Source organism: Triturus cristatus, chromosome 7, assembly GCF_964204655.1.
Source record: "Triturus cristatus chromosome 7, aTriCri1.1, whole genome shotgun sequence".
NCBI lineage: Eukaryota > Metazoa > Chordata > Amphibia > Caudata > Salamandridae > Triturus > Triturus cristatus.
The window spans coordinates 494389898-494411361 of record NC_140590.1 but is presented as its reverse complement, the minus strand read 5'-3'; the positions used below and the strand labels follow the sequence as shown (position 1 = coordinate 494411361).

General features: G+C 43.9%; 1 protein-coding gene across 4 annotated transcripts in view; it reads right to left on the bottom strand.

The window, feature by feature from the left end:
- The window catches only part of OGFOD3 (2-oxoglutarate and iron dependent oxygenase domain containing 3), a 1085915-nt gene that overhangs the window by 256926 nt on the left and 807525 nt on the right, over nt 1–21464 (bottom strand). For all 4 annotated transcript variants that reach the window (XM_085616866.1, XM_085616868.1, XM_085616865.1 and 1 more), the window contains one exon: nt 20270–20423. In XM_085616866.1, coding sequence (XP_085472992.1) covers nt 20270–20423 — 154 coding nt within the window. The remainder of the gene's footprint in view (nt 1–20269; nt 20424–21464) is intronic.

The window sequence follows — 21464 nt, the reverse complement described above, 5'->3', positions numbered from 1 at the left end:
TCAATAACACCATATCCTCCAACGCACAATGCGAGTCATTGGCTAAATATTTTATCAACAAGGTGGAGCGCATCTAGAGCACACTGGGTCCGAGGAAGGCTGCCTCCGAACCTTGGGAGAATTCTACTAGGGTAGCCCTATCTCACTCCCTACAAGATCTTCCGCCCATGTCCCCTAAAAAATGGTCGTTCTGTCGGCCAAGGTAAAATCAGGCTCTCCTGACGATCCTCTAAAACCAGATCTTTTCAGGAAATTTCTTGATTGCCTCTTGACTGAGGGCCGGGAGCTGATAAACAGATCTCTCCACATGGCGGTGATCCTTAAGTCGTGGAAACACACCAAAGTTATTCTATGTTAAAAAAAACATGCCATCACAGAGCAACTACAGGCCACTATGGATGGATGAGGGCAAAACCTCGGCACTGATTCTGCTGGACCTTAGCCCGGCCTTTGACAAGGTCTCCCATAGGATTCTGCTACAGTGGCTGGAGGAGATCGGGTCAAGGGCAAGGTCCTGGTCTGGTTTGAGTCCTTACAGACCAATCGCTCTTTTCAGGTCTCTGTTCCCCCTTCTCTGTCCAGCGTTCACCTTCTCAGTTGCAGTGTTCCCCAGGGCTCTGCGCTTAGCCAACATTATTTAACTTATATATGTCCGCCCCCTGGCCCTCTTGGTCAAAGCACAGAACATCAACATGGTATCATACGCCGATGATACTCTACTGGTATTTACTGTCTCCAATAACCCTAAACAGGACCAACCAAAATTTCAAGAGGATCTTATGGCCATCTCTGACTGGATGGCGGCTAACTACATGCAATTGAACTCCACCAAGTCAGAGGTGCTCCTGGTCGGCCGCGATGCCCTTTGATGGGACAACCAATAGTGGCCTACGGCCCTGGGCACCCCCCCAACTGAAATCCGTGGTTAAGAACTTAGGAGTTCTGATGGACAGTGCCCTCTCATTTGAGAACCAAGCCAAAAAAGTGGCAGGCACCTGCTTCGGTCTACTATGTGGCCTGAAACCCATTCTGGGATATTTTGGCGCATCCTTCCGTCAAACGATCGTTCAATCTATTGTACAGTCTTCTCTTGACTACTGCAATTGGATTTTACTCGGCGTAAACAAGGCCGTAACCAAAAGACACCAACGAGCACAGAATGCGGCTGCACGCACGCTTTTTGCCCTACCGAAGCATTACCATGCCTCTAACCTTCTACGCCGTCTCCACTGGCTGCCGATAGAACAGAGAATCTATTTTAAAACTCTCTGTACTACACACAAGATCTTGCATGGCCAGGGCCCTCAAATTCTGCACGGGCTGTGGCCATCGTATGTATTGACTCGAGCCCTGCGTTCCGCTGATCTGCATCTAGCCTGTACTCCGAGTGCGCAGGCTAAGAGCAGGGGGGTGCTCTTTCAGGGCCATGGCACCAGGCATACAGAACTCTTCCACTCTTGCCGCGTGGGGCACGCAAGACCACTGGACCTTCAAAAAACTGATCAAAACATGGCTCTTCTCTAACCTCTAGTTAATACCTACCTGTTTACACTCGTCAGTCTCAGCGCTGGGAAGCCCCGTTGCCGGGGCAGCCATGCGCTTTACAAGAATGTTTAACATAACATGTTTTAACACGCCGTGCTGATAACAAAAAAGAAGCATGACAGCGGGCACCCCACAGCTAATAAAATAAAGGTGACAAGATTGACAGCCTTGAACTGACAGTCGGATCAACTGGAAACATCTAGCGCTCCTGGGGAGTGCACTTATACGAAGGAAAATATATTGTTCCTTTTCCATTTGCTAAATGGGACATGGGGAAGGGTGCAAGTAATGAGGCACTGCTCCCGAAGGAGTGAGCGACCCAGAAAAAGGAGGGACAAATAACAAAATAACCATTTAGAAGCAAGAGTTTATAAAGGAAACTGAAAGGATCAAATTAAACGCAGTGGGCTGGGCTGAAGCCCACAAAGAAGTATATACTAAAGAATATACAAGAGGTCTCGAATGCTCGACCTAAAAATGAACCAAAACTACTTTCTATTGTACAAGAGGAACATGAGACGTTTGTAGGCCAGAGGAGGCCTTGGAACACAACAGTTACTATGCATGGTTTACCACAATCTGTGGAATAAAGTCAAGACAAAGATGTGGTTCAACTACAACTGTATTAATCAAATAGCTGGAGCGGCTCAAGCAATAAATAAAATACTGATACCGTGAAAACTCTTCGAGTGGATGGATTCTTAAAAAACAGCCAGAACTCGAAAAGGCAACAAAGATAATTTACTTAAGAGCAAACGATATCAACCAAACCTATTTTAGATTTATTTAAGTTGTCCATTGCAGTTGTATTTTTTGAGTAGTAAGAATATGTTGTCCGCAAGTTGGAAATTTCTGCATGCATGTGAATAAATGCACATGCTGCTTGAAAGTAACATGGAGATTTTAAAAAAAATGAAAACAAATTCTGAAATATAAAATGTCCTGTTCCAGATGCGAGTTTAACAGAGTTGTCCTTTTCAGGGAACTAAAAACAAAAGCAGCTATTTCCGGCCCGTGTGCCACTGTTCTTCTGCCAGCAGGCAACAGCTGGTGCATGAAGGAGCATTTCAATATTTCTAATTCCCTTTCCCAAGAGAGAGAGTTGGGAAGATAATAGCTTATAGAAAAGAGAGACAATCAGCATGCTCTCCTAAAGGGATCCTATAAATTGTACAATATAATTGAATGATATACTTAAGCATTTATTTTGGTAGCAAAGATTCCTGAGCTGCTAAGGCCTAAATGTGGGAGCAAAGGGAGAAGGGTTATTGTGAAGCGGTGGCATGTTTAAATTAATTTTAATATCATATCTAATATGCAAATTCCATGGCATCATTTCCTTTGTTACTTGACAGCTTGCACAGAAGGCTGAGCTCTACTTATTATAGGAAGTCCCTTCCCTTTCACTATAAACTAGTAATAAAGAAGACACAGACCCCCACCCTTTTCACAACACATAAATGCATTTGAAAAACACATTCCTATTTGTATCGATTTTGAAGAGCATCCGAGTATGTGAAGATCTTGTCTTTGGAATTGAAACAAAGATTTGCAGGGCGACCATAACATGGATGAGGATTGCTCATCGTGTCAGTGATCCCACAGAAGGGAAGATGTGCACCGAAGTCCGTGTATTCCCATGTCACGCAAAAAGTTGCACTGAGAGAGTGTTGCTCAGAACACGCTAGCTGTCCTGTCTATTTAGTAAAGCATGATTTCTAAGACACAACAAAAGAATTCAGAAAAAATATAATCACGAGGAGCTGTACATTCTAACGACGTGAAGGACATGGTGGCCATCTTAAGGAGGGGAACACTGTGTACATAAGTAACGAAGCCGCTAAAGTCGATATCTTTATGAAGGATACACACTTTAAATAGACTGCCATGGGTGCTGTGCCTTTGGTTGCGTCCTATGGGAAGCCAACAGAAGGTTTACACATACTGGGGGGAGAATTTACTATTCTAACTCCATTTCTAGAATATTTCGAGTACGTAACAAGGATGCCATGGATTTTTAAAAAAAGAATAAAAACACCAGACATTGTCATTTGGTACTGAAAATCATAGCCTACATTTGTTCTCAGATCAACAGAGCTAGGTAAAACCTTCTCCATTTACCTTGATGCAGCCTACATGATTGGGCAGCTGGCTTATCAGCAAGACATGTCCTTGGGGTGGACACTCGACTGAGGCATAAGGATGGCCCTTTCTCTTTTCATAAGAGAAAAATATTATGTAGGCATGGGCCTGGACACAGTGGTTGTCTGGAAAGGACACCATGGTGATTTGGTGACCACCTCACTTAAGGACACTGTCTTTATCCTGACCTTTTCACCACCTACAAATCAATTATTTCAGGTGTGTTAGGTTCTTTTTTGGAGTTTGGCGAATGGTAAACTCATACAAAATCAGACAGATTACCTGTCCGCTGTGTTACAAATGCATAGGCTGTAATGCACTTGCAATAACGCAGACGGGAGATGTGTCATGTTTGTGATGGAGTAGCCCCTCTGCTGGAAAAAAAGGACTACAACACCAAGAGTACATTAGTGTATCACATACAAATCGAGTACTGGAAACTGTCTGTAAAGATCTGGAGGGACATGGTCACCATACATGCAAACCTTCAGCTGAGGAGATGCATACTAACCTGTTATTGGATGAGAACATTTGGTAGTCTGAAACTGGCCATGGTCGTTTTAGGGACTAGATTCTTGGCAAGGTAGCATGGCAACCAGCCATCATAGGGAGGTCTTATAAAAGGTGAGTGCAGATGCCATTAGTGAATCATACATTGATAGTTATTTCCAGTAGTGGCGCTGTGCGCATAAACGCTTCTTTATCAGAAAGCATCATATTAGTCCCACTATATAATTATGACAATATGGAAACAACAAATATTGTTGGATCCTAGAGGCTTTTTCTATAAGAGGGGATTAGAAGAATTAATTCATAAGGCACTACTCTATATTGTAGGTTATTTAGAGCCACTCATATTTTGTATTGTATTGTAGCTTTTCTATATGGGTTTCTGTAGCTGTGCCTCAAAGCACTCTCCAAGTAGGCAACCAGATAGAACCCAATCTTTCCACTGTATGGTTTAAGACGTGAGATGGTCAAGGAAGGTTGTTGGTTACATTATCAACTAAAGTGTACAGTTTTCATTTTGTGCTAAGTGCTCAGATCGTGTTCCAAGCTTGCTGCAGCAGCGTAGCGACGCTCTTCGCGTGAAGCAGTATTCAATAAAGTGAGAGGGATAGCTTCGCAGAAAACATCTACAAAAAGTGCCGATTAAGTTCATCTCACATTTTAGAAGAGCCTACGTCTTTGTTAGTGAGCTAAATAATAGTGACTTTGACGATCATAGGTTATTTATGCAATTTTTATTAATGTTTCAGCTTACAGCCATAACTTAGTAAAAACCAACGTACAAAACGATTACAATTTCAAAATGCATAAGCAATAAAATTCAATGGGAAACTTCCAGTTAACAATAAAAATATACAAATAAAATTCATTCAATTTCTTCATCAGAATACTCTCTGATGCTTCCAAGAAAGAAGAGAATTTAAGCAACTAATGATGGTGCAATACTGGCACGGGACAATTAGTCGTTCTGGATATTTCCTCCGGATAAGTAATACAAATTATCTGCAGAGGCCCGCCCGTACGGGCTGCGAGGCCACACCCCTAATCTTTTTCCAGGCAAGAGGAGTGTCTGTCAGCTTGAACAAAGGTCAGCTTGCCAGACACTCTTCTGGGTCAGATCAGGCAGCCAGGTGCTAGACATACACTAAATGCACAGGCTTCTCGCTGCCGGAGCTGAACTTTGCCATGCTGAGGATTTCACAGCCCTGTGGGCGTGACCTCCTCAGCCTGGCAAAAGTGCCTCGAGACCCTCCTCCTCGTGACGAAGGGAAGCATCACCAATTGCCTCGGACCTGGGCACTTCAGTTTAAGCCCTGCAGTGCCCAGGGGCTGAGTGTCAATCAGTGATAACCCATGACAGAGTGGAGAGTGGTGGGCACCAGCAGTCTTGTTAACCTCATCCCTCTCTGTGATGAGACTGGGACTGCTGACTTCCCTCATTCGCTGATCCTATGTCAGCCAATGAGGGAAGGCAGCAGTCCCAACCCTCCTGGGACCGCCTAGGCTTCCCTGTCGGAGAGCTTCTGTTGAGGTAAGTTTTATGTGTTTTTTGGGTTTGGTGCGTGTGCATGTTTGCATGAATGTATGTGTTCATTAGTGAGTGTTTTGAAAGGGTGTGTGTGCATGTGTGAATCAATGGGTGTGAGTGAGTTGTATCTGTGCATGTTTGATCTCCCCTCTGTGCCCCCCACCTTGGCAAAATTACCAGCCACCACCTCAAGTTATATATGAAAACAACAAATCAAGACAGTTGTTTACAGGGGTGAATGCCAAGGTTTGCGTGACAGACTTAGGGAAGGTGTTACTCCAAGGGGCTATGGTTGAACTATAACCCCTGAAGGCACTGTTAAACCCCCAATAAATGAATCAATGTATTTCTCCAGGAGTGACAGAAGCCTAAGCATATGGCGAAACGGTTGCATAACCAGCAAGCTACTATATGAGTCCATCCAGGATTGATAGCAGCCCAACATTTGAATGCACAGTTGGACCGCCAGTAAATCACTTAACGGACTCCACCCAGGACCGATAGGAGGCCCATATCAGGGAGTCACTATTAAACCACCAGACTCAATTGCCCAGAGTTACACCCCAACAATAACCACTCACATCTGCTGGAAAGAGTTTGGACCGGGGAGGAGATAAATATGTTCCTGCTGCCAAAGGAAGGGAACTGAGCCACCAATCCAACCCTTGAATTATTCCCTGAGACTTTGGAAGGAGAGTATCCAGATTCATCAAGATCAGTTTCCAACAGGCAATGGACAAAGAGACGCAGGTGAAGACAGACGTTAAAGACTGTGGCAGTTAAGCTTCCTTGCACCGGTAGCCAGGCTCTTGCTGTGAAGGATTTCTGACCTTGTAGAAACAAAATGGATCTCCTTATCTTCAACTTTCTCGTTTCTGGCAGGAGAACAAACCCCATATCCACCCGAAACCTTGCTCCTATGAATTCCATATTGTGAGATGGTATTAAGATTGTTTTCTTCAATTTATTAGAATTCATGCCCCTGCAGCATAGACAATTCCTTCAGAAGATGATCTACTGACTTGTGAATACACGGAGAATGAATCATCCATGTAAGGGTGCACAGTTATGCCCTGATTATACAGAAGGGCTACCAATGGGGCTAACATATTTGTGAACACTCTTGGAGCAGTCTTAAGACCAAATGGGAGCACACAGATTTGGAATTGGTGATTGTAAATTGCAAAGAGTAGAAACCTCTGGTGGCTCTGATGAAAGGGGATGTCTAAAACAGGAATTTCACCATGAAGTCCTCCCCCTGAGTCACCAAGGGAATTATCCTCTGTAGGCAGTCCATTTTTAAATGCACTGTGGAGAACTACTTGTTGACTAACTTCAGATTTAGCAAAGGGTGGTAACTTTCCTGAGAACTTTTCTACAGTAAACAGGACAGAGTATATCCCTGCCCCTCATTCCTCTTTTGGCACTGGGAGAGTTGCTTTTTTTCTTACAAGATCTTGCACTCCTTCTCAAAGGGAAGAAGTTTTTTCCTTATTTATCAGCATGAGAGCAGTGATGAATACCTGTTCTGAAGGACTTGAGCAAAAGTCTGTACTGTATCCTTGTTTAACTATATTCGCAGCCCACAGATCTGTTGCATCCTGACTTCAGATGTCCTGGAAGTCTTGGGTCCCCCCTTTTGCCTGGCAGCAGCTGTATCAGGAAAATCCTTGACTAGTGAGTGCACCATGTAGACAGTATATATACCAGACACAAAGACAAATTCAAGCCTCTTAAGTCTTTCTTAAATCTGATTCTGTCTACTTGTCAACCGCATCTAAGGGAGTGCAGTTGTCTGGACTGATTGTCGTGTTTACAGCCAAATTAGCCAACATGGAAACGAGCTTCACACTTTGTGGAAGGACTGATTCAGAGTTCTCTAGCATGTACATCTTTTGCATGCATATGCATGAATCTTGGTATAATCAGATGATCTGGATCATCACATGCTCTTAAAAGTAGAGTCTTGATCTCATTGTGCAGAGAGAGTTGAACCCGAAAGACCCGCGCACTAAAGGGGAAGACGCCTCATCGTCAATCACTTCTATTGTAGGAAAACCCACATTATACCTGAAATGGGAGAGAATCTGATCTATTTCCTCCTTCCTTAAATATTTCACATTTGTAGAAGGGACAGCAATCTCGGGAGAAGAAGAACTGGAAATTGGGGAATCGAATCTCCTCTTGTGAGGTTTCCTCCTTCTCTTCCTTTCAGCTTCTAATGACCTTTCCACAGCTGCATCAATAGGCACTGAACATTTCGCTCCATCAGGTTTCAACCACCTTGCAGAATTAGCAGTGAAAGGAGACCTCTTAGAGCTGCTATTCCCTCTTGGAAACTCCTCATCAGAGGAAAGTAATTCATGACGCTTGTGTTTGTATGTTCTTTTCCCTTCTATTGTGTAATCACTAGTGACCTTAGGAAGAGATCCTCACTGTTGGTAAACAGTAATAAAACACAACATTTGACTAACCTCACACTTGTCATTGGCTGTAGTGTGCTGGTAACAATCCATGAGTTCCTCAGAAAATATCGCCACAGAGATTGGCTGAAATGAGAGCTCCCCAAACTGAATACAACTGGGTCCCTCAACTTGCCCAAAACTTAAGGGGGGCAAACGTTCATCAGTGTGGTCAGCCCAAATTGTAACTCCTTGAAAATGACCAGGCATGCTCACTTCGACCTTAACTGATAAACTTTCAAAACCAATTTGCTGTTACATATAAATAAAACAATCTTGATATTTAAAAAATAGTCAATTTCTATGCTCTATTGTCAGTGTGGAAACAAATACCTGGGTGTAGCAAAGTTCTATTCCACCATCGGATCCGTGCCCCTGCCCTTAAGGAAGATGACCCAGAACTCAGCTGACCAGTCCTCTCAATCCAGCCAAGTGCATACACCACCTGGCATCTCAGCCCTGTTGTGCCTGTCTCTCTGTAAGCGCTCCAGAAAGGGTGGGCTGCCAAACCTTACAAAGCCCCACACTAGCAAGGAGGCGGCTCTTCATAAAATCTTGATTTGTAGATGATAACTGAGTCTGTCAGAGACCTACAAAAAAGCAGGACGTGTGTGAATGGACATCCCTTTGATAGTAAGGAGGAGGGATCTTTTCTGTTTCAGTCATGAAGACTGGAAGAGGAAGTACAAGGAACGGCTCTGTGGAAGGAGGTAGACTCCTCTTGCAGAAAAGAATATAACAAGGAAGAAAGTAATGATGTATGCAAGTAAAGTAGAATGCACTCTGGCAATTTTGATAGCTGAGGCATCACTTCATGGTTTACCATCCTCTCCCCCAGTCTCTTTCTGGTATGCTGAAATTCACAAGCCGTGTACCATAAGTAGTGGAACAATAAAAGGCAGGTGAGTATACCAATTGCTTTCAAGTCAAATTTCTCTCCTGTCTGTAAACTTTTGGTATTGGCTTGGTAAGACAGACATTCTTAATCACCCACATAATTTAGTACACTTTGAAATTAAAGGCCAAAAGGAGAGGAAAGATTACCCTTTACCATGCCCAAAGCAAAGCCTTGCTGGGAAAGAGACATAACAAACGAGAATGTCAGTTAAGTCTGCCTGGAGGGAGTCAATCTGGCATGTGTCGCACCAAACCACAAATTTGTCCAACTGACAGGAATAAACTGTTTTTGTCGAGGGACACCTGGCTGCCAAGATGACATCAACAATCTCTGGAGGAAGGTTGAAGGTGTTCAGCTGTCGCCGCTCAATCTCCAAGCATGAAGATGGAGATTGCGAAGGCCCGGGTGCAGAACCCTGCACTGTTGTTGTGACAGCAGGTCCTACCGAATGGGCAGTCTGATTGGAGGACATGTGCTCATTCCCAGGAGTTCTGGATCCATGCCCAGTTCAGAGTCACTAGAATGACTTGGGCTGGGTCGGTCCGGATCTTCTTGAGGCCTCAGGGCGGGAGTGGTTTTGGTGGAAAGGCATACAGGAGTCCCGAGTTCCACTTGAGGCGGAACATGTCTGGAAACTCCAACATGCAGAAGTGATGACATTGCTTGTTCTCTGCTGGTGGTGGAAAATAGATCGCGCTAAGATTGTTCCCAGTCGCAGAAGAGACCTTGTGCCACCTCTGGGTGAAACTGCCATTTGTGATCCATTAGGAGCTGATGGCCGAGTTCCTCCAGCTGAGCGGTCAATGATCCTGCCAGGTGGATACCACCAGGAACATACCATGGCGGTCCAGCCATTTCCAGAGGCCCAAGGCCTCTTGGCACAGGGTCTGCAACCCACCAAGCCTATTTTTTTGCAGTACCACATGGCGGTGGGGTTATTCATAAGTAGCTGTGCCAGCCTTCACTTGATTGATAGAAGGAAGGCTTTCAATTCCAAACAGTTGGCCCGTAGCTCCAGAAGGTTAATGTGGGGCTGGGATGCCATCAGAGACCACTGTTCTCCACCTTCCTCAGATGACTGCACCAAACCAGGCGCGATGCATCATTCACCAGCCCTTTCAGTTCTGGGTGCTGTAGGGAGAGGGGTTAGACGCAGACCTACTGCTGATCTTTTGCACTCTTCTCCAAAATGTGAACATAATCTGAGAGGTCCCGTTGATGCTGGGACCACAGGGACTTAAGCACCAACTGTGCCACCAGGCATGCTCAATTAGCAGGATGCAGGAAGTCATTAGTCCCAGCAGCCTTAAAGTAGACCTCACTGAAATCCAGGACTGAGGCTGAAAGATTGGGATCATAGCCTGAATGTCCTGGACTCTCTTTTCTGTGGAAAAAGCATGAAACTGAACCGTGTTCAGAATGGCTCTAATGAAAGGGAGCCTCTGAGAAGGAGTCAGGAGTAACTTCAGCATGTTGATAGTGAACCCCAAAAATGACAGGAGGTTTGCTGTAGTCTGGAGGTGGATGACATATGCCTGGGGCGAGCCCGCATTCAACAGCCAGTCGTCAAAGTAGGAGAAGATTAGCACCCCTGACTTTGAAGGTGTGCTGCCATCAACGCCATCACTTTTGTGAACACCCGAGTGTCACTGGTGAGACCAAAGGGGAGCACAGCGAACGGAAAATGTTTCTTTCCTGACATGAACCGCAGGTATTGCAAAGGGCCAGCAGGATGGCTATGGAAACAGGCGTCGTGCAGGTCAAAAGCCCCCATCCAGTCTCCAAGGTGGAGGGAAGCCAAGGGTGAGCATTTTGAGTTTCTCCTTCCACAGGAAAGCGTTGAAGGGGCACAGATCTAGTAAAGGCTTAAGACCTCCATCCTTCTTAACCACCAGAAAGTAGCAGGAATAATAACCATGTCCTACTTCTGACACTTGCACCTTCTCAACCAAAGGCCAAAAGTGCTTGCACTTCCTGCTGTAAAATGTAGAGATGGTCCCCAAGCACTGATCGGGGGGAAGTGGAAGGTTCAGAGGGGAAGAAGGGAAGGATAAGGTGGATCCCCAGCGCACAATCTGTAGGACCTACCCGTACAACATGATCGCCTGCCAGCTCAAGAAGAATCAGAGTATTTTGCCTCCCTCTAGGTGGCTGTGCCCCTGCAAGGGTACTCTAATGAGGATTGTCGAGTGGGACTGCAGGGAAGGGGTCGGCAGACTGATTGACACACTGATCTTGATGCGGAGGTGGTGAGCACCTCAGCTACCACTGAGTAACTGCTCAGTTCTCGGTGGGGGCTGGACAGGCTGACGTTAAGGTATGCATCATCCAAAGCTGCAGAGGATCGATGGAACTGTTGCGGATGGTAAGGCAGAGAAGACTGGCCAAGCAAAGGAGCAGTATCCCTGCTCTCCTTAAAACACTTGAGTGCTGAATCAGTTTTGTCTCTTAACAAGCAAGTCTCATCAAAGGGCACGTCCATCAGGGAGTACTGGACATTGCCAGAGAGCCCAGTCAATCGCAGATTTGCATGGTGACGTATGGAAACTCTAAGGAAATTGTGGTGTACAATTCACAACAAATCATGAACTTGCCTGCTTCAAGCCTGGTTTGAATCGTCTGAAAGAGCACAGGGCAGAGGTTTTCAGGCTTGTGCTACCGAATCTCACAGGGCATGAGAGTAGCGTCCCAACAAACAGCTGGCTTTAACAGAGCTGATGACCATGCTGGTGGGAGAAAAGACAAGTTTGCTGATCATTTCCATTCACTTAGATTCCATATCGGGGGAGTGCTAGGAAATGTGTCGAGATAGGAGTGGCTTGTGAACGCTGGCACCACAAAGCTTTCTGCTGAGGGGTGCTGCATAAGAAAAGCTGGGTCGGCTGGAGCAGGGCAATGGCGCCTAGCAATTTGTCGAGTGACCAGTGGGCAGAACACGATTTAGCCGAAGTCCCCAATAAGGTATCTGTCAGAGCTTTCTTGAAGAGAAGAAGGGGCTCTTAAGATGTCTGCTTTGGTTGAAGGACCTCAGTCAAAACCTGTCTTAACCTCCAAGGTGGAGAGTTGACGGTCAAGAACTTCAGCCACCCTGCGCATCACCATGGCATAGGAAGCTAATTCCTCTGTGGCTGGTCCAGGAGGAGAAAAAAGGCATGTCTCTGGGAACGTATCAAGGCCACTAGCCTTCTGCAAGTCCTCGTACCAATTGTCCTCCTGATGGGGGTGATCGAACTCCTCACCCTGGTCACAGACATTATCTGAATCTGTCCCAAAAAGGGAATGAGGGGCGTTGTCATCCCTATGACAAATCAAGTGGAGGAAGTGACATCCGGGTGGATTGGGCACGTCTTCAGTTGAAGTCGACTTGGCATCGGAGAGAACAATCTGAGCTACCTCCTCTGGCATCGGTGAAGTCTGCATCAGCATTGACATGCCCGGGGCCTGCGTCGCTCACGGAACTGGAAGAGGACTGGGAACAAGAGCTGGAAGCAAGATAGGCTCAGAGGGTCCAACAGGGGCAGAGGGCAAACCTGCTGAGAGTATACTAGGTGGAAGGCCTCTCAGCTCTCTGGGGCCTGAAGGTGCCTGAGAGGGAGTCAGTAGGGATCCAAAGAGCCTGAGCATGGCTGCGCGGAACCCTTCGATCCGATGCGGTGTGGCCGAAGGCCCCAGACACTCTAGATGTGCCAGAATCAGCTGCAGGATCAACTTTGGAAGTAAGATTGAGAATGGGGGTGTCGCCCTGCAACTGCTCAGGCAAATGCTACTGGTGTGAGGGAGCGGAATCTCGCTTTGATTTCTTCTGTTTATTTTGCTTACCTGAGGACTTGCACCGTGCTGAAGGAGGAGTGGCTAAGGGTCAAAGATGTTAATGCAGGAGCAATGATCATTACTCATCCTGGAAAAATCCAAGTTATAATTTCCTTCCCCCTCTGCTACACCAATTTATTTGGAAGAAATCTGAAAGACCATGTTTCCATTTTTAACGATGCTCTCCTCCTATGCCCAATGATGATCCTTCACGTTAGTTAGAAATTGGGGATGACGTTAGTCAGCCTCCTCAGACCACTAGTGAGCTTCTAGTTGTCAGACTTCCTCTTACGCTAATGTCTATATCTGCCCTCCCATCAAGTCAGACTCATCTCTGGTGCGCCCTCCCACTGCTACCATCCATACCCGCACCTTTGCATAGGACGCCACTGGCCTCTAAGGTTCAGGGGAAGGGGGCCCTGGACAAACGTTTCTACCTCTATTCATTACAACAGTCACCCCATATTCAGAACTAATGGGATACAAGCAATGGCAACGTGTAGGAGGCCTTGGTGAGGCTGATAAATGAGGTTAAGGATTTGAACCGATGTCAGCTTCCACTCCTTTATCTTCTGAATGCAACCGGTCTGGACGCTTTACCAGAGTTGACGTTTTGCACCTCATGGATGGACCAAAAGATGAATTTCCACTTCTGCATCAAAGCCAACAGGCATGATGGGTATTCCTTTACTTCCAAATGAAAAAATGGTAGTGACTGATCTACTTTCTTGATGTTGATTTGAGACCTGAGTATCTGTCCCTCTTCAGCAAAGTGGCCTGTGAGCCTGTACTGGAGCTATGTGACAATACAGTAAGAAGGTAGCTAGAAGTACAGACCTTCATGAGGGGTCTAGGAAGAGTAATTCCATGGGTAAGAACATTTTTGCTTCATTGAGCTTGGCCAGGTGGCTTCCAATGGAACAGGCATGATGACCAGATACTACGTTTGTCAAAATGTCAGAGGCATGGCACATATTCTTCTGGTAAAGGTGCATCCAGATTATTCACACATGATCACAGATGGGACAGAAGCAACAAAATGCATCATTTACACTGGTTGATAATAATGAACAACCAAACCAAAACAGATTGAGAACAGGAGGGTCTTAGGGAATTTTAACGACCACAGTGGATTTATTCCCCAATCAACATACTCAATAACAATACGAAAACCACGGGTCACAATGAAACGTTTAAGAAAAAAGTTATGTGCAATGAAAGCTACAAACAGATGAGTGTCTAAGCTCTTTGAATGGAGTCACAATTCAAATCAAATGCCTATAAAAGCCAAAAGGGCATTTCCCTTGTAAGGACCAAATCCCTCACTCACCACGAAGGTGACATGCTTCATCATGGGGATTCTCCTCCCCAAGGAAACCTAGTTCCTTGGAGGGCTACAACTCTCTCAACTCGAAAGAGGAGCACAGGGATGTTTTAACCTACTTAATAGGATATCCTAAATCCTCAAGTGAGCAGTGTAAGTATGAGTGAAGGCGCAGCGCAAACCAAAAGTGTTTGTAATGTGTAAAGGTGCAAAAATGTGATATAAAACTTGATAAGGGTTGTATCAACCAATATTTATTCAAATACACCCTTTGCCAGGATTAAAAAAATAGTGCACCAACGGTATAGATTTAAAAACGTTCTGGTGATAGTAAAAAAACGGTCAACATGTTTCAGCCAAACAGCCCGTAGGTGGGGCAGGCTTTCATCAGGACCAAACCAAGTAACACTGCAACAAACGTGAAGAACAGTGCAAGCAAAGGATACAAGGTATAATGTTCCAGTATATCCAAACGCTCTTCAGGCAATCATTGGAATGAAGAGAAAAACTACCCGCATCTGCTGGGTATTTAAACCCACCTCAGCCTGGCAGCCGCTCAGGAAGGGGGCACCGCTCTCTCCGTCGGTACTCCAAACGGTACAGAGCCGACCACCCAATGATTGCCTGAAGAGCGTTTGGATATACTGGAACATTATACCTTGTATCCTTTGTTTGCACTGTTCTTCACGTTTGTTGCAGTGTTACTTGGTTTGGTCCTGATGAAAGCCTGCCCCACCTACGGGCTGTTTGGCTGAAACATGTCGACCGTTTTTTTACTATCACCACAACGGTTTTAAATCTATACCGTTGGTGCACTATTTTTTTAATCCTGGCAAAGGGTGTATTTGAATAAATATTGGTTGATACAACCCTTATCCAGTTTTATATCACATTTTTGCACCTTTACACATTACAAACACTTTTGGTTTGCGCTGCGCCTTCACTCATACTTACACTGCTCACTTGAGGATTTAGGATATCCTATTAAGTAGGTTAAGACATCCCTGTGCTCCTCTCTCGAGTTGAGAGAGTTGTAGCCCTCCAAGGAACTAGGTTTCCTTGGGGAGGAGAATCCCCATGATGAAGCATGTCACCTTCGTGGTGAGTGAGGGATTTGGTCCTTACAAGGGAAATGCCCTTTTGGCTTTTATAGGCATTTGATTTGAATTGTGACTCCATTCAAAGAGCTTAGACACTCATCTGTTTGTAGCTTTCATTGCACATAACTTTTTTCTTAAACGTTTCATTGTGACCCATGGATTTCGTATTGTTATTGTGAAAATAATGAACTCCATTAGTCAGTTAATGTGTTCCCAAGTGGTACTTCAGTGCCATTTATAGATGACAAGGTCTAGCTTTTAAGGAGCTGTTCAGGAAAACGTACTAGGCAGGACGTTGATGGTGAAAATCTCTCTGGGGCCAGATCAAACCTTTTCCCATGAATTTGAGCAGTTACAGAGGAATATGCAAACACCCAGCAACACTTTCTGCAATACATGGGGACAGTCAGAGGCACCATAGCCCTCTGGCCAGATGCTGGATCCTAAATCATCTTTAACAGTACTCCACTGTTGAAGTTGGGGCCATTCATGGAATCACCTCAAGTTACTGCCTATGGTTTCTTTTAAATCCACTGTCCGATCTGCATAATTTCTGCCAGCTCTACTGATCAAGACACCAGACTCCAAATAGTGGTGAACAAAATGCTCCTAAAAGACCAGTGGCGTAGGAAGGGGGGTGCGGTGGGTGCGGGCCGCCCCGGGTGTCATCACTGAGGGGGGTGACAAAATGTCACTGAGTGGGGCGACAAAATGGCAAAAATATGTGTAACTATCTTTTTTCTCCTTATTTGATTAATTTCAATGTGGGCGGGGGGTGACAAGAAATTTTCCGCACTGGGTACCACCTGCCCTTGCTATGCCATTGTAAAAGACTCTGTAAACCACTGATATTGAAAGAGAAAGAAGATGAAGAAATTCCTTCAACCGTAAGATGCCAAAGAAGGGTGGAGGCAGGAGAGTCATCCCCGACCCATCCAAACTCTAGAGGTGTAAATCTTGAATATGGCACGGATGCTCTACAGCACACATATTTTCTCCTCCCTAATTGCAAACGTGACTGAAAGCTTCTCAGATTTGACATGTGTAAGATCATTCTGAATTCACTACACTTTCATTTGGTTTTTCTCAACACAACACGAGTTAACCAAGCAGAGATAAAAAGCTCAAGTTAATACATAGCAGGATGACTGGCTGTTAAAAGCAAGCTCACTAGTGGTAGTGTTCTTGAACCTACAATACACCTCCACTCTGCTGTGTTCCCCTAGATTTCTTCCGATTCCATCGAGAAGGAACCAATAAGTTGGTGCAGTTTTGGACAGCCAGAATGAACAAGAGTTGCTATCTCCGAAGAAGGAGAAGTAAATTGCAGAGGCAGCAGCACTAATTCATCCACAACCCTGCCTTTAAGAATTCTCATTCTTAATGCTTATAGAACAGATTCCCAAAGCCTACAACAAAATGCACCCACTGAAAGCAGTTCCGGCTTCCCCTTTCAGACTTGGTTATAGTCTCAGTCTGCTTAACTGGTGGCATGTGCCAGAGAATCTCTATTTGGACCTTCTCACAAATAATGGCCTTTAATTATTCTGGTGTCAAAGGCTTCCTTTCTTCTGGGGGGAGTACTCATTTGGCAGGTTTGTCAGAGTAAAATCAGTGGTTCACAGGGGAGCTCAGAATCCACATCAGTGTCTTAAAGCTGATGGAGATCGGGTGAGCTCTTGTGTTTTTTCTTTCCTGCCTTCAAGAGAAGGTGGTGCAAGCCCTGGTTCACAACAATAAACCATTGCACCATTTGGACAATGCAGTAACAGCCTTTCTGCTGTGCAAGTAAGCACTGCTGATAACTTTCAGGGCCATGGAGCATGACTATCTGCTGATTCTGACAGGCAGCTTCAGTCATCAGGAAGCAATATCTCACGATGTACCACAAAACGCAAGACGCTCTTACTGAAATAGTAAGTCCCAATAATGGATCCTTTTCCCATCTCTTTGATCAGGAAATGTACAGGCCTTTGCTCAAGTAAAGTCCCTATCCAGGATTTCCCTAGACAATGCCATGATCTTTATCTTGGATCTTTTTTTGCTTGTATGACTTCCTTTGACCTGTCTGGTTTCAGGAACTTAAAGTTGTTTGGATCATCAGTTACCCACATTGCACTGGACTGGGAGAGTATGATATTTTATTGTGGAATGTTATACCTGGTGGTCTGCCCTCTTTGATGGGCGCATTGGAGGAAGGACCTGCTTCTGAGAAAGGAGTATGATTTTCCACCGGAACATTGTAAGTCTCAATTTTCCTTAGTCGAGAGTATAAGATATTAAGAATAGGATATTTCAGAAGATGTGTTGGAGGCTCTGGTGCACCTAGATTCTCCACCAGACAGATGTATTAAAGTTGTTGCTAATACGTTTGGATCCAGTTAAAAAACTAGTTTGGGCATTTATTTTGTCACTGTCTCATGATAACTTTAACATAAAATCTCTCTGTTTTAGGATGATGCTGGAACAAGTTGGCGATCCACTAGGAGGTGAGGTGTTCTTCCTGGAATAGGCATTTGCTAACTGACTAATATACAAGTTTCTACAAAACAGTTTGTATTTGCGCATTGGTGCCGGAATCTTTTTGGAGGATGACTGTTCCAATTAATGTAATCTGCAACTCCTTAGAACAAAGACCATTTTTTGTGTTTCTCATTTGGTTCTCATCTCAGGTCACTATGTGAGTAAGCTGCAAATGTTCTTGAGGGACAGCCTATTGCATCCCTTTTAAAGTATAGAGGTACCTTAATGGCTAGGCCTGCTTTTCTGCCTAAAGTCATCATAGAATTCTGTCTGTCACGGAAGATGCACTTGCATTTGTTTTCTTAAATAAAAGGGAATTGAAATCTTGTGTTTCACACACAAAAGTACTCATATTCCATTGAGTGCTTTTCATGGTTATTTCATAATAGATTGTGGCATACATTAAGCTGCTAACAAAATCTACAGAAAAGGGTGCTTGAAGGCACAAGGGCACATTAAACCAGAAAGCGGTCTGTGGTGTCACACCTTCAGAGGGGCAATTTGCATAGTTGCTACTTGAAATGTATGTCAGAATATCATACAAAGAAATATTATATGACATACATGTTATTATATGACGTACATGTTATGCCCAAAATATCATTTATAAAAAAATCGGCCCATTAACTACTTTGTGTATGAAACATTGAGGACACTGAATTATGTCAGACAACATTCTAAAACCAATATTCTGGCACCAAACAGTACTTGGTCCTCAATTCGTAAACAAGAAATGATGTCTTGACACTATGGTGCTTGCAGAGCATTATTTAGTTTTATCTGTTCTGTATAGTTTTCTGGATCAAAATAACAGTTGAGTAGCAATATTTGAGTTCGCTCTAACACCTTCATGATATTTTTACTGCTTTGGGGGCTTTTCATAACATGAGTGATTATTGGGAGAAATGTATTGAACTGCACTATAGTATTTATATTGTACTTACAAACACTGTATAGGGTGTTGAAGTGCTTGCCTACAGGGGTTGCCAGCTAGATTAGAAAAATAAGTTAGTCACCTTAAAAAATGTATACTTTCTTTCTCACCCACTTGCTCCTCAATCGCCCATCACCATTGACTACACTCTAAGTTGCTTAATTTTTTAATTTTATTTTTTAAATATCTTTACTGAATTTCATTGATACAGACATGGAACAGTACATTTGCCCCATTTGCAAAATGAAAAACCACTGTCATTTGCAATCTTGTAAAGATACTTGTACGACACATTAGGAGACAGTGTGGCAGATACAATTAAATCAAATGCGAAACACTCTAAATTGCTTTATGTTGTAGTTTTGTTATTCTTGAGTTTCAGTGGGCAAGATGTACTAAGGTTCCCGTTTAAATAGTGACTCCGTAGGAATCGCCATTCAAGAAATTAAAAAGGATATGTAAAAAATCAGCAATTCCCTAATAGCGATTCCTACAGATTAGGAATTGCTATTAGGGAATCGCAAATAGGAAATGCCTTTGCATTCCTGCCTATGGGCAAAAATGGAAATGGTTCGCATTTCCTAAATTATGATTTCCTAATAGAAAATTGCAATTTAAGAAATGAAAAGCAAAGGGTGTCTCTGGGTTTAAGGCACCCCTGGAGACACCGAGTTTCCTAGTGCACATGTAAGTGAGTGTACATATGCCTAGGGACATATGCGTGCTTCATGTCAGAACAAACAAATGCATTTCAAGACATTTTGTACATGGTCGACTTGAAGTTGACGGTAATTACATTTCCTAAATGCCCAATCCGCATTTAGGAAATGCTTTGTACATGAGCTTTAGGAATCGCAAATAGGTAATCCCTATTTGCGATTTCTAAATCGTGGTCGAAATTTGTGATTTCTACAGTGTAGAAATCGTAAATTGTGATTGGTTTTGGCACTTTGTAAATCTGAAAATGCCATTTAGCATTTCTTAACGGGCCGAAATAGCAATTCATCCGGTTAAGAAATACTGAATAGCTTTGTACATATGGACCAGTGGCCCTAGAAAAAGAGGTCATAAGTAAGGACTGAGGCACAAGTGGCTCCATGTGTACCAGTGAGGACAATTTTGGTGCCAGCTGGAAGCATTGCAAAAACACAATCCTTCTGGAACTGCTCTAGAGCGCCTGGTGGTTTTGCAAAAACTTCTGGATCTAGTCTGTCCATTGGAGCTATTTGATGAGATGAGGAATCGGTTGGATGTAGCATTTATCCATCCGAAAGAAACATTATAGAAAGTAGGTAGTTCATTCTAAAATTGACAAGAAATTAGTTATTACAGCTAATTTCATAAAAACTCAATCACGTGAGTGATGGGCAGAGCAGATACTGTTGGCCGGATATCATGTACAGCAAGACGTGTGAACTCACTAAGGCAATCTAGATGCTCTGTCAGATACCAGAGAAATCATGCCCACTTGATCCACCAAACCTTATAGTTACCTTGTCGATATGAGGATGCCAGTACTCGTCATGTGTGGTCTTCGCTGCTGTGCTGTTCATTCGGGAGAAGAAGGTGGGTTTGGTCAAGTACAAGTTGGAAGAACTGATACCAAAAGATTTTGCTATCGCCAACTGTATTCTTTGTCTTATATCCCTAGAACACAAAAAAGCACGAAGTGAGGGCATTGGCATGGGAATACATATTGGTGATATTAGTGATAAGCCATAATTAGAAAGAACTCAAATGTTCCAAACAAAGTCACATAATAATGATTAGGATGATTCTACACTTGCAGAGTTAGGTATATGCTTTTTGGAATATTGTCTTTGTAAACAAGATGATTCCTCTGTGATTACTGCCAACCACTTTGCTCTCCACCTTAAAAGAGTGGAGCCATTATGTTTGAGATTTTAAAACTAGGCTTTCACATAATTTCAAGGAGATGTCTCAGCAGAGCTACACTTTTCGGATCTCTACTACTCATCCTGCCCTACATAAACACTGCTCTCTAGTTTTTGTTCAGTACATTCTTTACGTGCAGTCTTCTTCTTCAAACTACTAACTAAAACAGAGCAAACTGGGGATTCTGTCCTGTAATCAAGCCAAGAGTTCAGAATATGTACTGCTTGTCCTGGCCTCTCTCACATTTCAACCATTGGAAGACCAATCACTATGTGGCAAGAACGAAAACTCCTTTACAAAAGTATTAGGCAAAGCTATATGCAAGTTGGCAACATGCATGCTCGATGCACAATGCAATGAGCCACCCAGCCTTTCTGTAGCGACTGTCGGCAGTACTTAATTCTAAATGTTTAAGCCATTCAAAATAAGAAATGGCAGATTATGAGGAATGGGTGAGGATGGAGGAATGTGAATGGGAGGGAGCCTACGCTTAGAAATACCAGGGGAGATTAAATATAACTGCACCCTACGCATAACTCCTCTCTCTTGCCTATAACCAGTAGGACACATTCAAACCTTTAAAAACAAGCATTTGCAATGCAATAGGTCTCGCATTTGCGAGAGTTGGAGCTATTGGCATTGTAAATGACAATGCCTTTTATTTATGCGTTTGAAAACCTGCAAGCTGTGCCTAAACAAGCACTTTGTACTTATAGTCCTTGCTCATGAGAAGCAATGCTGGCAGTCTCCTTTACTGCAAGCCTTGCTTCTCGTAAGCAAGGACTATGCATA